The sequence below is a fragment of the Patagioenas fasciata genome, chromosome Z (genome assembly GCF_037038585.1).
Source record: "Patagioenas fasciata isolate bPatFas1 chromosome Z, bPatFas1.hap1, whole genome shotgun sequence".
Lineage (NCBI taxonomy): Eukaryota > Metazoa > Chordata > Aves > Columbiformes > Columbidae > Patagioenas > Patagioenas fasciata.
In genome coordinates, this window is record NC_092560.1 from 30,961,738 (window position 1) to 30,978,649 (window position 16,912).

At 36.8% G+C, this 16,912-nt stretch overlaps 1 protein-coding gene across 14 annotated transcripts in view; it reads right to left on the reverse strand.

Annotated features, from left to right (window-relative positions):
- Positions 1-16,912, reverse strand: part of AGTPBP1 (ATP/GTP binding carboxypeptidase 1) — a 63,163-nt gene that overhangs the window by 15,638 nt on the left and 30,613 nt on the right. For 11 of the 14 annotated variants that reach the window (XR_011736339.1, XM_065861167.2, XM_065861166.2 and 8 more), the window contains 10 exons: positions 13,521-13,604; positions 13,157-13,243; positions 12,921-13,069; positions 11,294-11,381; positions 10,450-10,594; positions 8,010-8,163; positions 7,147-7,327; positions 5,569-5,698; positions 5,091-5,222; positions 3,261-3,437 (listed from right to left, as the gene is read on the reverse strand). Coding sequence is in view for 11 of the 14 variants with exons in the window: in XM_065861167.2 (XP_065717239.1) it covers positions 3,261-3,437; positions 5,091-5,222; positions 5,569-5,698; positions 7,147-7,327; positions 8,010-8,163; positions 10,450-10,594; positions 11,294-11,381; positions 12,921-13,069; positions 13,157-13,243; positions 13,521-13,604 (1,327 nt within the window). In the remaining 3 variants the exon portion in view is untranslated. Of the gene's footprint in view, positions 1-185; positions 321-3,260; positions 3,438-5,090; positions 5,223-5,568; positions 5,699-7,146; positions 7,328-8,009; positions 8,164-10,449; positions 10,595-11,293; positions 11,382-12,920; positions 13,070-13,156; positions 13,244-13,520; positions 13,605-16,912 lie in introns of those variants that run through there. The other 3 variants (XR_011736338.1, XR_011736340.1, XM_071801734.1) reach the window with 2 other exon arrangements.

Sequence of the window (16,912 nt, forward strand, 5' to 3'; positions counted from 1 at the left end):
GGCAAGAGTACAGTATGAAAGTGCAAAGACAGTTGTTAGAAAGATACATAGCGTGTGCATGTTCCGTGGCTGCTATTTTCAGCACAGCAGAAAGAGGATGCAACTACAGAGAGACCTAAATGGATCATATTGGAGGTGGATAAATGTGAAATGTTTGGATGATACAGTTTGAAGGGTCTACATACTTGTAGGCAAAAGCCCATGCCGAAGTCTAGATTGGCTTCTCTAATTTCTTAAAATCATAATGGAGAATGCAGTACCACACAGCTGCCAAATATCAAATTTCTTAATCCACTGTTATCCTTCCATCAGCCAAATGTCTAAATTTCCAAGAAACAAGAGACACAAGTTCTATGTCAGGAAATAATAATGAAGAATTGCCCTAAATGAGAGACCTGAGGTGAAGTTAATTTTCACTGAAGCCTTAATTACACTCCTCTTTCTTGATCTTCTAATCACCTTCATCTGTTGTTCTAGTACCTCTAACTGTGGTCTACTGAAGTTCCTTAAGTGTCACAATCACTTATTTCAAGCACAAGTTACCTGGAAGTAGCTGCTCTTTAAAAAAAAAAAAAAAAGCACAAAACTTAATTCTTTTTTCTTTATATTTTATATAACTATCTTTCTTCTAGATAGTAACATTTTGGATGGCTGGTTGAAGTCTTCCTTACTAAACATTTCATGAAAACATCTTCACGTGAATGGAGCATCTTGGTGATGAACTTTCACAGAACCATAGAATTATAGAATCATTTCAGTTGGAAGAGACCCTCAGGACCATGAAGTCCAACCATATCCTAACCTAACTCTAGCACAAAACCATGTCCTTAAGAACCTCGTCTAAACGCCTTTTCAATACCTCCAAGGATGGAGGTGTTGCTACCTGAAGGCAAAGATGGAAAACAAAGGCATAACAGACTGTGACCTCAAGCTGAGAGGAATATTCCTGTAATATATACTTCATAAATGAAAACAGCCATAGTAAGATTCGGAGAAGTCAGTTAGACAGTATAACATCTTGTTCTTCTGCCTTCTTATTCAGCAGAGCCTACAAAGATGTGACCATTTTTGAGAACTCAAAATCCAGAGACTGAAGAATCATGGTGATGAAGTTGATTGACTGAATTCTTGTCTCCTGAAGTCTTCTCTTCATGTGCATCATAAAATTGCCAGACAACAAAAGCTTGATTAACTTAAAAATTCAGTAATACCCTCAAACGTATTAATCTCCAATTAGGAAAGGGACTGGTTTCAGTTTTCAGGTGGTTTGAATTATTGAAAAAATTGTTCTTTTGTCTAGCATCTTAGTTATCCCTCTACAGCAGATACTGGAGCATCTTTTCACCTGAACATTTGCTGTTCAATATCGTGAATCACAGATGACTGAGTAACATTTGCTGCAAAAAATCTCAATGCTCTAACAAAGGCCCAATGCAAGCAGTTAAAACAAGATTGCTTCCAGCAATAACTCTGTCACCAGGAATCCTAAATTCAGGTAAGAATTGCTAACTTCAGTTCAACAGCTTCCCGGCTGGACACAGTCTACCATAATTGTCTGAGTAAAATGAACAAGAATAAAAAGAAAAAATGATGTCCTGATATTATCCAGCTTTTGCAAAGACTCAGCATTTCTTCTACAAAGAACAGAATTGTTCAGTAATACTCTTTGTGCTTTGAACAAAATTCAGTGATTATGTCAAACCAGAAGAAGACTGGAAAAGTGCTTCAGATCTTTAGGTGATACACAGTCCAGATCCTAAGATCTGAATTGTCATGTCCTTTTAGGTGGGAAGTGGAAAGGGAGGAAATTTCTACAGTTTGACTGCTCTCTGTGTTTCAAAATAACATATTGTGGTGCTAATTAGATGACGTATTTCTTAAGCTTATTCACAGAGTTCCTTGCCGCACTGTCTCCATCAGAAAAAAAAAAGACTGTACCTTTTCATGTCTTTGACCTTCTCATTGGAGAAAGGTTTCTCTTTTCCTGTCCTGTCTAGTCACTTTGGCCTCTTGGATACATCTTCTTAATAAGTCTGAGCATTATCATAGTAAAAAAAAAAAAATGAAGAATCTTCCTGTATGTTCAGAGGATGACTAAGGCCTCACAAATTGTTTTATTCCAAATAAAATGAATGTCAGAACAGCAGTTTGATCTCATCATCTAGCTTATATTACATAGAAGAATATTCTTCTGAGTAAATGATTTTTCCACAGACTTCAGCCATTTTTTTACTTCTTTACTGAAGAAGGGTTTTTCAGGTTAAGTATCTTGAAAGTTTGTCCACAAAACATCTTCAATTCACGTTTCTTAAGAACTTTCTGCAGCAACACTGCTACAGTGATGAAGGTTCATGTTTAAGAATATTCTGGAAGTTTCAAAATAAGTAGTTTGGATGAGTTATCCTTATCTGAGGCTTGTGGTCATTTTCTTGATTAGCATTCCTAAATTCTATTTTCAAGCAGAGGGAACCGTGACTTCTTCCATGAATGTGATTTTAAAAACTTGCTTCAATTTGTAGCTAAATTTAGCCCAGTGACTAAAGCTGAAGATCAGACATTAGGGTGGTTTTTCTCCTTTTTTTCCCTAAGAATATTTTATTTGAAGTAAGTTTTTTACTAGTGAGATACTACAAACAGAATGACCATTTGTTTTCAAATATCCAGCCCTGTTAACACTTTGGAAGGAGACAACTTGAAAACAAGTTTGAAGTCAAGAAGACAAACAACTATGATGACTTCAGAAATGTGTAATTTGTAGTCCTGGTAACCTGAAAGTATTTTGATTCATGAGCCTGTTTCTGCAGCTACACAGGAAAATTCTGTAAGGGACACTACTAAATATCTGCTGAAGAACCATGAACTGCCATGGTGAAGTCTGAAATTGCCACATGTAAAGAAATTTTTATTCTATTATTGACATTTATTACTAGTGATTTTAACAATCTACTGGAAAGAACAGTTCTGATTTTTTTTTTTATTACATGCATTCATATATGTTACAAGGAATAATTAATATTTGTCTTGTTAAAACAGCCAATAAACAGAACATACTTGTGGGGTGGGTTAAGTGACAGATGAAGACTATTCTGCAACCTATGATATTGTAAAATACATACTTTCACTCTAACATTAGTGTACACAGATCTTAGAAGAGTTTTAGAAGTTTAAAGCAAGCAAGCACGTGGGGTTATAGAACAAGATAGCAATGCAAATGGAAGAAATTATAAAGCAAGCACAGTTTAATGGTTATATTTTCTTACCTTATATTTGCCCTGGTCACATCCACATAATGTGCTTTCCATTGTGTAGCTCCTTTGTACTCCTATCTCTCTCCATACAACAACTCGTGCTGTTGATTCCTTGGACTTTTCCACCACAAAGCTGCAGCTGCCCATGCAGAATGCTGGGGCAGTTTGACTCAGGATCTTGGGGAGTGCCTGCAGGACAATAATTTCGAAAATACTGTGACTATTTTATTTCACTTATGGAAGCACTTGGGGAATATGCAATCACAAACTGTTATCAGAAAATTCTGCTGCAAGTTCAATTAAAAGAATAAGAATGAAAACATTTTTCCATCTTGAGTTTTCAATACCCAGTGTGTTCAAGTGACAACAAGTTTGACACTTCCTACTTACTAAAATCCTCTATTTCAGCTTCAACCACTAAAATGGAGTGTTAGTCATGTGGGTAAGGAGCAGGATACAAAAGAATTCTTCAGGTGATAACCATCTCCTCCTAATTCACTGAGATAACTTTGCTAACTAAGTGTACTACACACTCCATTTGATCCAGTTTTAGACCACTTCAACAATCCAATTTTCAGATTTAACACAGGTAGTATTTTATTAATACATAAAATTCATCCAAATTCAGCAAAGCACTAGGTGCATATTTAACTTCAAGAACATGAATCAAAGTTCACTATAACTGTTTACACGATGGCTTTGGAAAAATAAACCATTTTGCAAAATGTATGTATTTGACTAATGCTAAATAACTACATTCTCTCCAGCTTTTACTTGCATCAGTTAAGCCAAATCACATGACCACTTTGAATTCACTGTTTCAATAGCATATATACCATTATTAGTGTAAGCTTGCCCAAATATTTCAGTTCACCTTTTGAAACCAAAAGGCTTTTCCCCACAACTCTCATTGCGTATTGTCTTCTGCGCACTGGGACAGTGCAGCTGAGGTGACAAAACCCCGCATAAACATGTTGAGCAGCAGCCATGAACGGCACCAGATTCAGAATTCAGGAAATGATACAAGAAAATCAAGGAGAGAGAGAATTTTTGTAAAAGTGAACAAGAGTTGAGAAAAATCTGAAAGCATCTGTACTCGTTTACATTCACAGATACACAGCAAGCGCTTTAACGTGCATTCACATGCTTTCAAGTTTAAGTCTGCATCTCCTCAAAAAAAACACGGCCTTTGGAGGCAATAGGTTGCACAGATTTGCAGTTGCCACAAGGCGGCAGTGGAGTTACACAGAATAAAGAGGCAACAATTCTTGAAATCTTTCGGCGTTTTCGAAAGCTTATACAATGCAGTGAATGTTTTTTGTGCAAGCTTGTTATCTATATATATTACAGGCACATGTCTTAACTACACATCTTTATAAGAGGAACTTTGCCTATTTCCATACACAGAAATGGGCATTTCCCAGAGCAATTCAGTTTTTTATTTTCTTGCTGTTAGAATATTGTTTGCCATGCTTAAATGACTTTTTTTCATTCAGTAATTGTAAATGAACAGAAGCCTATTTTCCACGTATTTACTGTAACAGTAATGTTGAACAACAAAAAAAAGCATATATTTGTACAAAGACACCCCTGCCCCCCCAAAAAAACACTCTACTAGCATCAAATCCTTACCTGTATTGGTGCACAATGCTTAAAGCCTTTTGAAATACTTTGAAGTACACTCATGAACTAAAATTATTTCATTCTAAGTAAGTCTTCTTATGTTATAAGGTCACTATGTACACAGAATAATATCGGGAAGTTATCTGAAAAGTTATTACAAAGTGAAAAAAAAAAATACATCTATTTTACAAGTGAAAAAGGTACAAATGTCAAACTTACCCTGTAACCAGGGTCTTCTATCACATCGCAAGAGGCAACATTAACATTTGTGTGCCACATTGTCTCTTTGACGCTGCAGCCATACATAAACACATTCTTTTTACGAGAGTGACCATGATAATCACAGTAGACCTACAACAAAAATGAAGGTAAGGCATACAGAATTAACATCTTATAAAAGTAATAGAAGGACAAATAAAAATTTTTATTTGTACTACTGAAAGTTCCAAAGAATGAGGAACCTATATAATTTACTTGTGTGTTAAGACAGAAAACATAGGATTCATCTCAGGAAGGTTTAACCTTCTACCCTAGCAAATGAAACAGGTTTAGGTCTAAAGGTTTGCAGAAGACTGGTTCTCCAAGTAAAATTTAACTGTGGCAGAGTTTAGAAGACCATATTGAAATGTTTACTTTACAAACTAGCTACACAGACACGGTTAAAAAGATTCAGAATTGCTTACACACATATACTCACCAAAGGTAAACGTTTTATGGCAGCCAGATATTGCAGTAACCCTTTAGCATGGTAAATAGTGGGATGCAGATCTGGATTTGGTTTTTGCCACTGCCTGTTTAAATCTTCTCCACTTAAAGAGCAACGGTGGCTATTGTGGGGGGGTGGAAAAACGCATCATGTAGTCTGTATTATCATACTTTTAAATAAGCCTCCCCCCCACCTCAAGTTTTCCTTGTCACCAATGCTTTTTTGGAATGAGTCTGGTAAGCAATAAACTTCAGTTTTCTAACATCCCAAACAATGGAAGGGTTTAAGGTTTTTTAAGTTATGTTACACAAAACTTAGAAATAAAGTAGCTTCTTATATGAAGTCAATTGTAATCTTGCTTAATTGCTGTTGAAACCGAAGTGTTGTGCTTCTATTCTAGTTCAAAATCAGTAATTTCGAATATATGCTATCTTGACAATTTTGCTGTCTTGACTTCTGTAATACAAAAACTAACATCAACCAGAAATCTATGACTTGAAATATAAAGTTGCTAGGAGACAAGTAGCTGTGAGAAAAAAGAGAAAAAACAAACCAAAAAAACAGCAAACAAATAAACATCATCTCCGTATTCAGTCAATTATCAGCAGTAACCTTAAACTTGCAGAAATTTGTGTTCACGCAGTCATATTTGGTACATTTGTCTTTAGATTGTGTCTGTTTAGACAGATTTCTTAATTGTTCCTGTACTAAACTTTCGCCTGTATTCAGAATGATTTAATTCCAGGTGTTATGTTTTACACATGTTTTTACATATATAAAGACCGGGTTTTATTAAAATCCATAATTGGTTTGATTTTATTATTTTGTTCACAAAATCTTCTAAAATAACCACCAATAATTACATCAGAAAAAACTGTAAATTCACCATCCCAAAATTTCCATATCATATGAATTCCCTGTAACCAAGGAAATATAGACTTCTGAATGCTTACTTATCACAGTATCAAAAGGTTCTGAAATATCCCTTAAATGTCTTAAGAAAAGTGGTAGCAAGTGAAAGAATTACCATAAATAACTTTAATTACATCAGGATATTTTCTTACCCTTTCTCTTGCATACCTATTAACTTTCCCCCTTTTAATAACATTTCACAACAGCCATTTCCATAACATCCTGATAAAAACTATAATATAAGAAAGAGAAAAATTACATAAAAAGCTTTATCAGATACAAGGACTGTTCTTTTTCATGAGAACCACAAACTTGTTCAGTTTTTCCTCAAAGAAGCTGTGCTGTTATGTAACACTATAACTACCTAACACTGTAGTTTAAAGAGACAATTAAAATGCCACAACAAATCACATAGGAATGTTTATCAGCCATGAATAAATAAAAATTTATTTTATAAAACTGAAATTCATGGAATAATGCATCTGCCTTTAAAAAGCAAAAAAAAAAAGGAAAAATCCTAGCAATTCTGTAAGTGGTTTTTTTCGTATTAAGTACATTGCATTTGTATGTTGCTGGGATTAATATTTTTTTTTTTAAATAACAGATGCAAAGACTCAGTAGTACAAGTTACATATTTGTGAGTAAACTTATGCTTACTTTCCATTGATGACACCATCTGGATTGAGCATGGGAATAATTTTGAAAATGTAAGACTCTCGTAAACATTGGGCACTTGGATTATTGCTCATAAGGTATTCCAGCGTTCCCTTCATAACCCAGCTCGCATTAGTCTCTCCAGGATGTACACGAGCAGAGAGGAAAACATAAGGACGATTCCCTAAAAAAAGTACAGAAGTACAGTTTGTTCATTGAAAACAGGCAATAGCCAGCCTCATCTATTACAAGGCAAAATACAGTACCAGTATTATTGATAGAGTTTGCCAGAACATTGTTATAAGGACAGTTAACTACATAACTCTCACAATGGAGCTCTACATTCAACCAATTATACAGTCACAACCAGTTCAAGCCAATAATTATGATGACTTTGATGCCTTTTTTTCCAATAGCAATACCGGAGTGGAGGAACAAACCAGGAATGCTGTCATAACTAAAGATCCTTTTTAATCACAGTAGCTTAGATATAAGCCTTGTGTGAGATTTTTTGGCAAGCAAATAACCTGAGCATCTGGAGGAAAACATTACTCAGAAGACAGGTATTCTTTTCGAAGAAGTGTTGTCTGCAAAATGTAACATACAAAAATATCTAGCAACTGATTTAAAATATATTAATATATATACTCTTATATATCCAGACATAAATATCCTTATTTGACTACCACAAATAAATATTAAATACAAAGTAAATCCTGAGTATTGATGCCTCTTAATTTCATGAAATTCATTAACCTTGTTTTACATAGCTATTTTTACAATGCACAACAGTTAATACTATTTTTTATAATAGAGAGATAGTTTTACATTATTTTCAGATGATGACAAAGAAAAGTCATACTTACTGAACTGACAGATATGTTCATAGTAATTGGACTCTGGCATGGCTGTAATAGTGACTAAGGGACAACTGTTGCCAGCCAAAGTCTCACAGAGAACATCTTGCCGAAAATATATCTGTTGAGGGTTGTGCATAGATTCCAGCTTGTGAAGATGCATCTTCACCCCAAAAATAATGAAAAAATACTTCAAATCTTTTGCAGTCACATACCGCAGCCTATTCCACACATACTATTTAATCAATCTTTCTGTTTTTCTAAACAATGTTCAAGTTTCCATCATACATGAAATATCATCCCTTACACATCTGACTGACCGAATACTTCTCTTTACAGAGCCTGTTTTTTAAACTGCTTCAAGAAGATGAAGGCACAGAAGGAACATTATTTTTCTAAAAGACGATACTGTAAGGGTATGTGGAGAGTAAGAACCTCTGCTGCATTAAGGTTATCTGATTAGGGACTTTCTACTGCAGAAGGGGATAACCCAAACCATAGCAAAGACTAAAGTCTCTAACTGATGGGCCATTAAGAATTCACAGGCAAAGCTTTGGAGAGGGGTACCTGAGGGATAAGGGGAAAACAAAAGGAACAAAAGGATTTGGGATATTCGAGGGGAGCCTGTGGAAAACATATGCACCTGATCCTTACAGTCTGCTCTGAGCTACCTCTCTGTGCAGCCCCACTCCTCATCCCATGCATTCAAGTGCTGTCTGGACTAGGTGCAACTAACAAGACACGTGCGAGTGGATTTGGGATTGGTAACTGGAATAATCAAAGGTCTCAGCATCAGTAGCTGCAGAGGCTAGACCTCTTGGAAGCATCTCTGTTGTCACCACAGACTTTGTGTCCAAATTGCCACCTACTATTGGCATTGAAGTGAGTGGACTTGGTGCCAGCAGCTGGAGCTGCAGGCAGTGTTGGCATACTTTGTTCCATGGTGTCAGCAGCAGAAGCAAGAGGGGGTCAAAGTGCTAGCTGCTGGAGTGGGTGAGGGTCTTGGTGTCCAGCCACTGCAGCAAGAACAGTATGTGTCCCAAAAACTAGCTGGTGGTGTGATAAGGGTGAGTGAAGCAAGGGAGGGTGTCTCAGTGCCAGCACCTACAGTAGGAACAAGAGTTACCATCCCATGTGCCTGGTACCAGCTGTCAGGGGTGAGGGGCAGCACAGGCCTCTTCCCTGACACTAGTGTGGCATGGGGAAGTGCATGTGCAATTTGCCAGCAAAATTCAGGGTCAATTACCCAGAGAGTGTGAGGCCCCAGGTCGAGACAAGGAGTATCAGGTGGGCAGAGTCCATGCTGGCATCTGGGAGGAACCACAAGTGCACGAGTGTCTGTGAAACGAGTGTGTGAGTGCACACATCTGTTTGATAGTGACCATCAGGCTGGATTACCCTGCAAGTTGGATGCCTGCACAGTAGGTAAGAGAGACAGGGATCCAGGCAGCGGTATGGCACGGATGGGCCATGCCAGTCATCCACAAATGTGTGTGTGCTTGTTATTCTGAAGAGTGGGTGGGTGTGTACTTTTGACTAGTGAACAGCAATCCTCATCAGCTGGAGAGGCGGAATACTACTTGGGTGTCTGCAATTACCTTCTAAGCAACTCTTGATAGCGTTACACATGGGTGCTGTTGAAGGCAGCACCTTGTCTGTGCTAGTCTGTGCATGCAGCCATGATGGGGTGGGGCGGCATGCGCAAGTGCATGTGTATGTGTCTCTCTCTCTCTTTTTGGGATACATACTCATACTTGCTAGTGGCTGAGCCTACATGCAAGGAGGAAAGCAGCAGTCACGGTCCAGCAGCCTGGAACAGACACCCCCAGGTCCTTTGGCTGGGCTCCAGCAGCCAGGAAGGAGCTGTTGGAGGGCAGCTGCTCATGACATCCCTGACAAGTACCTCTTCCAGGTGCAAGCATGGCTTAGTAAAAAGCATCATGCAACGCTTTTGCACAGGGGCCACTGAATCCTCAGTTCGCTATTACTGCTAGGACAGAAACAATCAAGAGACATTGCAGACAAAAGTCTTGCTTAGTGCTAAAAGCTTCACAACACTTCTTTGGCCAATTCATTATCCTAAAAAGGTTTCTAATTGTCTTAAATATAGTAACATGGATAGGTCAGTTATGAAGAGTTATATGTAGAAAAGCAGGATATGAGTCATTTGACTCAAACACAAATCCTTCGTTCAGTTAGCACTGTTTCCAGTCAATTATGAATTACAATGCCCAGAAAACTCATTTAGCCCACAAGCAAATATCAATTTTATTTTTCCAGGGACTGTTCTTTAGAATAACCTACACATTTCACCAGTTTAAACACTAATATTTTATGAAAATTCTCCATTTTTACAAGCATTTTGATCTTTATAAAAATAAAAGAATTCACTTGTGAATGCTTATGTTTCACGTTGCCCAAAATATGTAACAGATCATAATCTTCTCACCTTTAGAGTTGAATATGTATATGGATAATGATAAGCAAAGTAGCAGACATCATCTTTATGCTGAAAAGTCACTGTGAATGTAATTGTGTAATACGATTTTCCTTTCTGACCTCCAGCAGCAATTGAACTTCTTGAAAAGTGATTCCTAAGTGTAAAACAAAGATAATAAACACATTAGAATGTTCTTTGTTAATATCATAATGTGTGTTCAGGAATAACCAATAAGACCCAGGAAAATTTTTAGTGATTGTCTCTCTCATCTGCTCACATCCAGCTTACATACACTGGTTCCCACCATCGGTAAAGATACTTCTTTATAGCAGTGATACACAATCATTCATATTGGAAAAAGGCAAGTAAACAAACCAAACAACAAGAACAACAAAGAGGAAGCAAACAACTGTTGTCCAAGAAACGTAATGTGTGGATATGCTTTATCACCTTATTCTGTGTTCCAGGACTGCTCTACAGTGATTGCACCACAGAATACAGGAGCCTAATTGCAAGCACCACATGATCAGTATTACTGGAAGTCACTATTAGGATTTCAAGAAAGCATGCATATATATGTTCCCTTAAAAGCTTCTCTGGAACAGTACGCAATTTCTGACAGAAGTACAGACGATGAACAGCATAAATGTTAGTAATGTGCTAAAAAAGTAAGAATCTATATATCTTAGCCACTTCTGCTACTCTTGGTGGTAACCCAGGAAGAAAACTCTGTTTAAAACTGAACTACTAAAATATAATTATCAAACTCAAAAGCAAATATTTCTCCTCAAAAATTGTACCTCATACTAACCTTCAGTGTAAGATTTGCTGTATGTTTGACTGGTGTACTTACTTATAGTAACAGATATCTGTCCCAACACGAGTCCAAGATGGTCGAGAATTTAATGCTTCTTGAACAGAATACATGAGGGGCTGCATACCTTAAATAAAAAATGCATCTCACTTTAACACTTAATATTAACCATCAAGATCTTAGCAGTAATGGACAACATCAACACTTACATGAAAGTGTATGAACTATCTATACTCATTAACTTGCCATCATAGAGTGTATTTTCATGAATGTCTGAGTATCGTACACTCTTTCAACCAGGGGACAGAAGATTCTTCCCTATCTCCCCTCATCATGTCCAAATTTTCAGAAAATAACAAATTAAAGAATAAAAAGAATCACACCTACAGAAGACCAAAAAAAAAATGTTTAAATGAAAGATGTAGTTAGCATGAATGGTAATCTACAAGAAGTCTTGGGTCCTCCTACACCCAACTCACCATTACGAAACGGATTCAAAGAGAATATTAAAAATTTGATATTACTACACATTCGGCTGGATAGCTGGGAAAAAAACTGATGTCTAAGGACAACTTTTTTCTAAAACAGTAACTCTTTAAAACATATTTTTGGAGACTATACTTACATCGAATTCTTAATATTTAGTTGGAGTAGAAAATAATACATACTAATTGAACATTGTTTACTAGTTAAATCAGCCAAATATGTTCAAATTAGCCAAATATATTCAGTGATTCAGTCAGTATCCTTAAAAAAAACAGAAGTAACCATCAGGTAAGCAAATGCAAAAATGAAGACCTAAACTGACCAAGATTAATAAATATTTAAAAGCATCTTATTACCAGTGAAACTACCTGATATTCTTGGATTTTATCAATGTGAATTGTACAATTATGAGAAAATAAGAGTATGCTGTTACTCTGTCCTAAGAGTTTGAGCTTGAGGCAGGAGAGGCGAGCTTCTCCTCCCTCCTTCCTAAAGAAAAAATTTCAGAAAATCCAGCAAGAAAAAACAAAACAAAACAAACTTCACAAAATAAATGGTTTTAAGCTGAATGACACACACACCCCGCCCGCTTCCCAACAAGTGGAAAATAGGCATATTCAGTAAGCCAGTACTTTTGGATGAGGTACATGCAGCAAACACTACTTGCAGGAGACTGCAAGGGTCACCTACAAAGGCCAGCCTTTCAAAGGAGACTTACTTTTCCTTCTCACATAACGTGCTTCTCTTCCCACCAATAAGACAAAACTATTTGAGAATGTCTCCACTCACTTTCACATCTGAAAATACACCTCTATTCAGAAAGCAATTAATGACACCTGTCATTCTTCTTCCACATATATGCATCAACAGGCTTTGATGCTGTCCCCCTGACAGTGGCCTTAGAACAAACTTTAGCTGCTGCCACCAGTAAATTTCTTCTGCTTTGGCCTGACTTACAACAAAATATCATTAAAATCTGGCAGCCAATGTTGTAAGACATTTTTCTTCTTTTTAACTGAAACTTGTCAAAACATTTTCTAGTAATACTATTAAAAAAGAATCTGATCTGAGAACATGAATATTTTACTGATCCTGAGGCAAAGGGAAGGAAACAGCTGAGCTGTTTAGCACAGGTATTTTTCTACATATTTCTTCTCAAAGTATGGGAAATGTATCTTACCGTAGTTAAATTGACTGTTTGACTTTTCACAGTTAATGATGTTAAACCGGTAACTGATGCCAGTTTTCATTCCACTGACTTCAAAGTAAAACCATTGATGATAATGATTGCTATTTATATCCGAGTTCAGAATTAGATCATACTCATTTCTAAAGATAAACAAAAACATATCAATGAGTCTTTTAAAAGCAGAAATAAAGGCCTTATGTGTGAAAAGAAGAGCTGAATTATCTTACTTTCTGATCTGAATAACTTTGCGCAGGTTTCCAGATTCAAATTTGGAATTAAACTTCAAAACATCTGCTTCCTCTGGTACTGAACAGCTATGAGGAGAAAAAGGGATCAAAATGAAAAAAACAAACTTAACTAGAACAAACACATTAAGTTTATTTTAGCCCTTGCTTGGTAATTTAGAAATTATCTTGAAGCTTCCTCTAAATACAGCCTGGACAGAAGAAACAGTTACATCAGATGAAACTATCATTGAAGTCTGTCAAAATAGTACTGCTTTAAGTATTATAACACAAATCATATCACAGAGTAAGCAGAACAGGCTTAGAAAATGCGCTGAATATTTTTTTCAGAAGGGTAAAAACTTACCTGAAATTATCAAGGTCATATACAACCCTGTCTATAATGTCATTTTGATGAATCAGTCTTTCAATATCTTGAGAGATTTTTGTCCTAAAATAAAAAGCAGAGTTCCCATTTAAAATGTTGCATACTGTTTTCAATCACAAAAGAGGAATTACCTCATACAAGAAAGATGACATGAAGACATTGGGACAGATTTTCAGAGAGATCTCAGCCTCAACCCCACTTATGTGCACAAGCTGTAAGTGTACTTAAGTTTGAACACCTGCATTCACAGCTGACTGAGTCCAACATTTTTATGTGGGGGAACTGAGTTTTCATGCACACAACCCACTGGGTTTTATCGTATGGAAAAAAATGCAACATTTCATACTTTGTACTAGAAGCAGGAATCACTCAAACATTACTTATGTTAATACTTAAATCCAGGACAGCACTTGGTAACATTAGTAACTTACGCGAGTCCTACCATAACTAAAATTAAAGGGTTTTAGAAAGTAGGCCGTGCAGTGAGTGTGTTAGTGCACTAGCTTTTCACCTCTGGAGATCTAGGTTCATTTATCGACTAGGTAACAAATAAGAATGAATTTGGTGATGTCAGTCAAATGCCAGGTGAATGTTTATCCAGATCATAAAACCATTGCACAACTGGCAGTATCTAGGTCCTGGTTTGGAAAAGTAAGAAATTGCTGCAGTTCAAGAATGAAATATAGTAGCAGAGCTGTGTTGAAAAGCTTGCACAGCACCTGCAATAAGAAGAAAAGGAAGCAGATTAACAATGAAAATAAAGGAACAGAGCGGCAAAGTACGTTCAGGCTGGAAATTCTCCATTTAATTAAAATAAATATTGTTAACAAATGAGAAAAAGAAGGTAAGTGCACAACTCTAGTGCCTTGTATTAAACCAAAACTAACTGGAAGAGTAAACAAGTCAGGACTCCAATGTACTGACAGAATTGAAAAGACGCTGACACACCACGATCTATCTGATCAGGTTCAGCTCAGGGCAGAAGTACAGATTTTTGATCTTGCACTTGATCTCACACAACTCCTTAGATCTCAGTATGCCTCAGGTCTAAAGGGTCATAAAACTTCCTGTCATCACAGGAGTTTTGCCAAGAGAAAATCCATTAACGAATATGAGGCATTCAAATACCAGAGCAATAACCAATGTAGACAAAAAGAAAGAAGAAATAGTTTCAAGATGCACAAAAAAGGAAAGGTAGCACCAGACATTTTCAGGTCCCAAAATAAAAAAAAAAAAGGAGGGTGGAGGGAGGGAGAAAGAGAATCTATTTTAAGATAATCAAAGGAAAAAATACAAAACCAACACTGTTGATGTGCAGCTCTGTGCTTATAGATTAGTCCTTTGTAGATCCTGATATACCTCATGATCACTTCTTAAGTGTCAGATGATCAGAAAATACTAAAGTGACTAGAAAATACGAAAGCGTGCAGCAAAAACACAACCTAAATTTTTAAGGAAAGGAAAAAACTAGGAATTTAAACTCAAATATACAGAGTATTGAATTATATAATAATTCTTTCCCTAAAAGGTAGAATGATATAAGCCACTTCAGTTATTCTCAATGACAACAGTAATTCAGTGAAACATTTGGAGAAAATTCCATGTTACTAAATGCAAACAAAAAAACAAAAACACACTCCAAAGCACGAACTCAAAAGCACTGCATCTCTGAGCATATTGCTAGACTAAACCTCCTCCCAAAATTCCACGCATTTGTCTAATAAAAGTAAAGAGAAAAAAAAACACTCTCACCTCGGCTCCCTCCTAACTTTTTCTTAAATTGTAATTTGGATGGATGGATGAAGGGAATCATTTGTTTTTTAAGAAAGACTTAGCTGATGAGCAGGTTTCAGTATAGGTTGGGAAATTACATATTAGAGAGCAGTGTAGGGGAAAGGGACCTGGGGGTCCTGGTGGACAACAGGATGACCATGAGCCAGCACTGTGCCCTTGTGGCCAGGAAGGCCAATGGTATCCTCGGGTGTATTACAAGGGGGGTGGTCAGTAGATAGAGAGAGGTTCTCCTTCCCCTCTACTCTGCCCTGGTGAGACCCCATGTGGAATATTGTGTCCAGTTCTGGGCCCCTCAGTTCAAGAAGGGCAGGGAACTGCTGGAGAGGGTCCAGCGTAGGGCAACAAAGATGATTAAGGGAGTGGAGCATCTCCCTTATGAGTAAAGGCTGAGGGAGCTGGGTCTCTTTAGTTTGGAGAAGAGGAGACTGAGGGGCAATCTCATTAATGCTTACAGATATATAAAGGGTGAGTGCCATGAGAATGGAGCCAGGCTCTTCTCAGTGGCAAACAATGAAAGGACAAGGAGTAATGAGATCAAGCTGGAACACAAGAGGTTCCACTTAAATTTGAGAAGAAACTTCTCATTGAGGGTGACAGAGCACTGGAACAGGCTGCCCAGGGAGGTTGTGGAGTCTCCTTCCCTGGAGACATTCAAACCCCACCTGGACACATTTCTGTGCGACCTCACCTAGGCGTTCCTGCTCCAGCAGGGGGATTGGACTAGATGATCTTTCGAGGTCCCTTCCAATCCCAAACATACTGTGATACTGTGATTAAGGAGAGCATAAATCCCACTGAATGCCAGAAAAGTGTGAACAGAGCCTTAGAAAACTTAAAAGCTTCTCCATGTCCCCCTACCAAACTCATTTTCACCACCCACCTGTAAACTATAAATTTCTAAAAAGATTAAGCACTCTTTAAACAGGTTTCCTTTTCAGAAATTTCTTACATTGCGGTAACAAGACTGAGTCATTTGTAGAAAACCGAATTCTTAGAACAGTGTGCCTTTAAAAGGTGATGCAGGATTTTTGATTGAAGTTTTTAGCATTATTACCTGATATTTCATTATTGTTTCACACAAGACCTAAAAAAGTTACTTTCAATATAGAAAAGACAACAAAAATAAAAAATTTACAAGTTACACTTAAATATACTCTAGAATTACCTTCGCAGTTTAGAAATCAGCTTTATGTATAGCCACACAAGTACTGTTTGTTGGTTAAAAGTCAGAGTTAATAAAGTGCTTTATATACACAAGAATAATGAGCACTGGAATTACAAATTTTATCTGACTTCACTGAATCTTACTCAGAATTAATTCAGAATAACTAAGTACTACAAAAATATACATGAAGATTTGCAAGATTTTCTTAAAATGCAGTTCTTAGGTGATTTCTGACTCAAGACTATCTCCCTTCTGATTCAGCTGAATGTATTTAAGAAATAAGCTTATAGGCAAGATTCTTCTTCAACACTGAATGGTGCTTTCTAGTAACAGTATATTCAATACATCACTAGTGTTTCAACACTTGATCATTTCAGTAGAAAGAACACTTTTTTACAAAAGTGGTGAAACA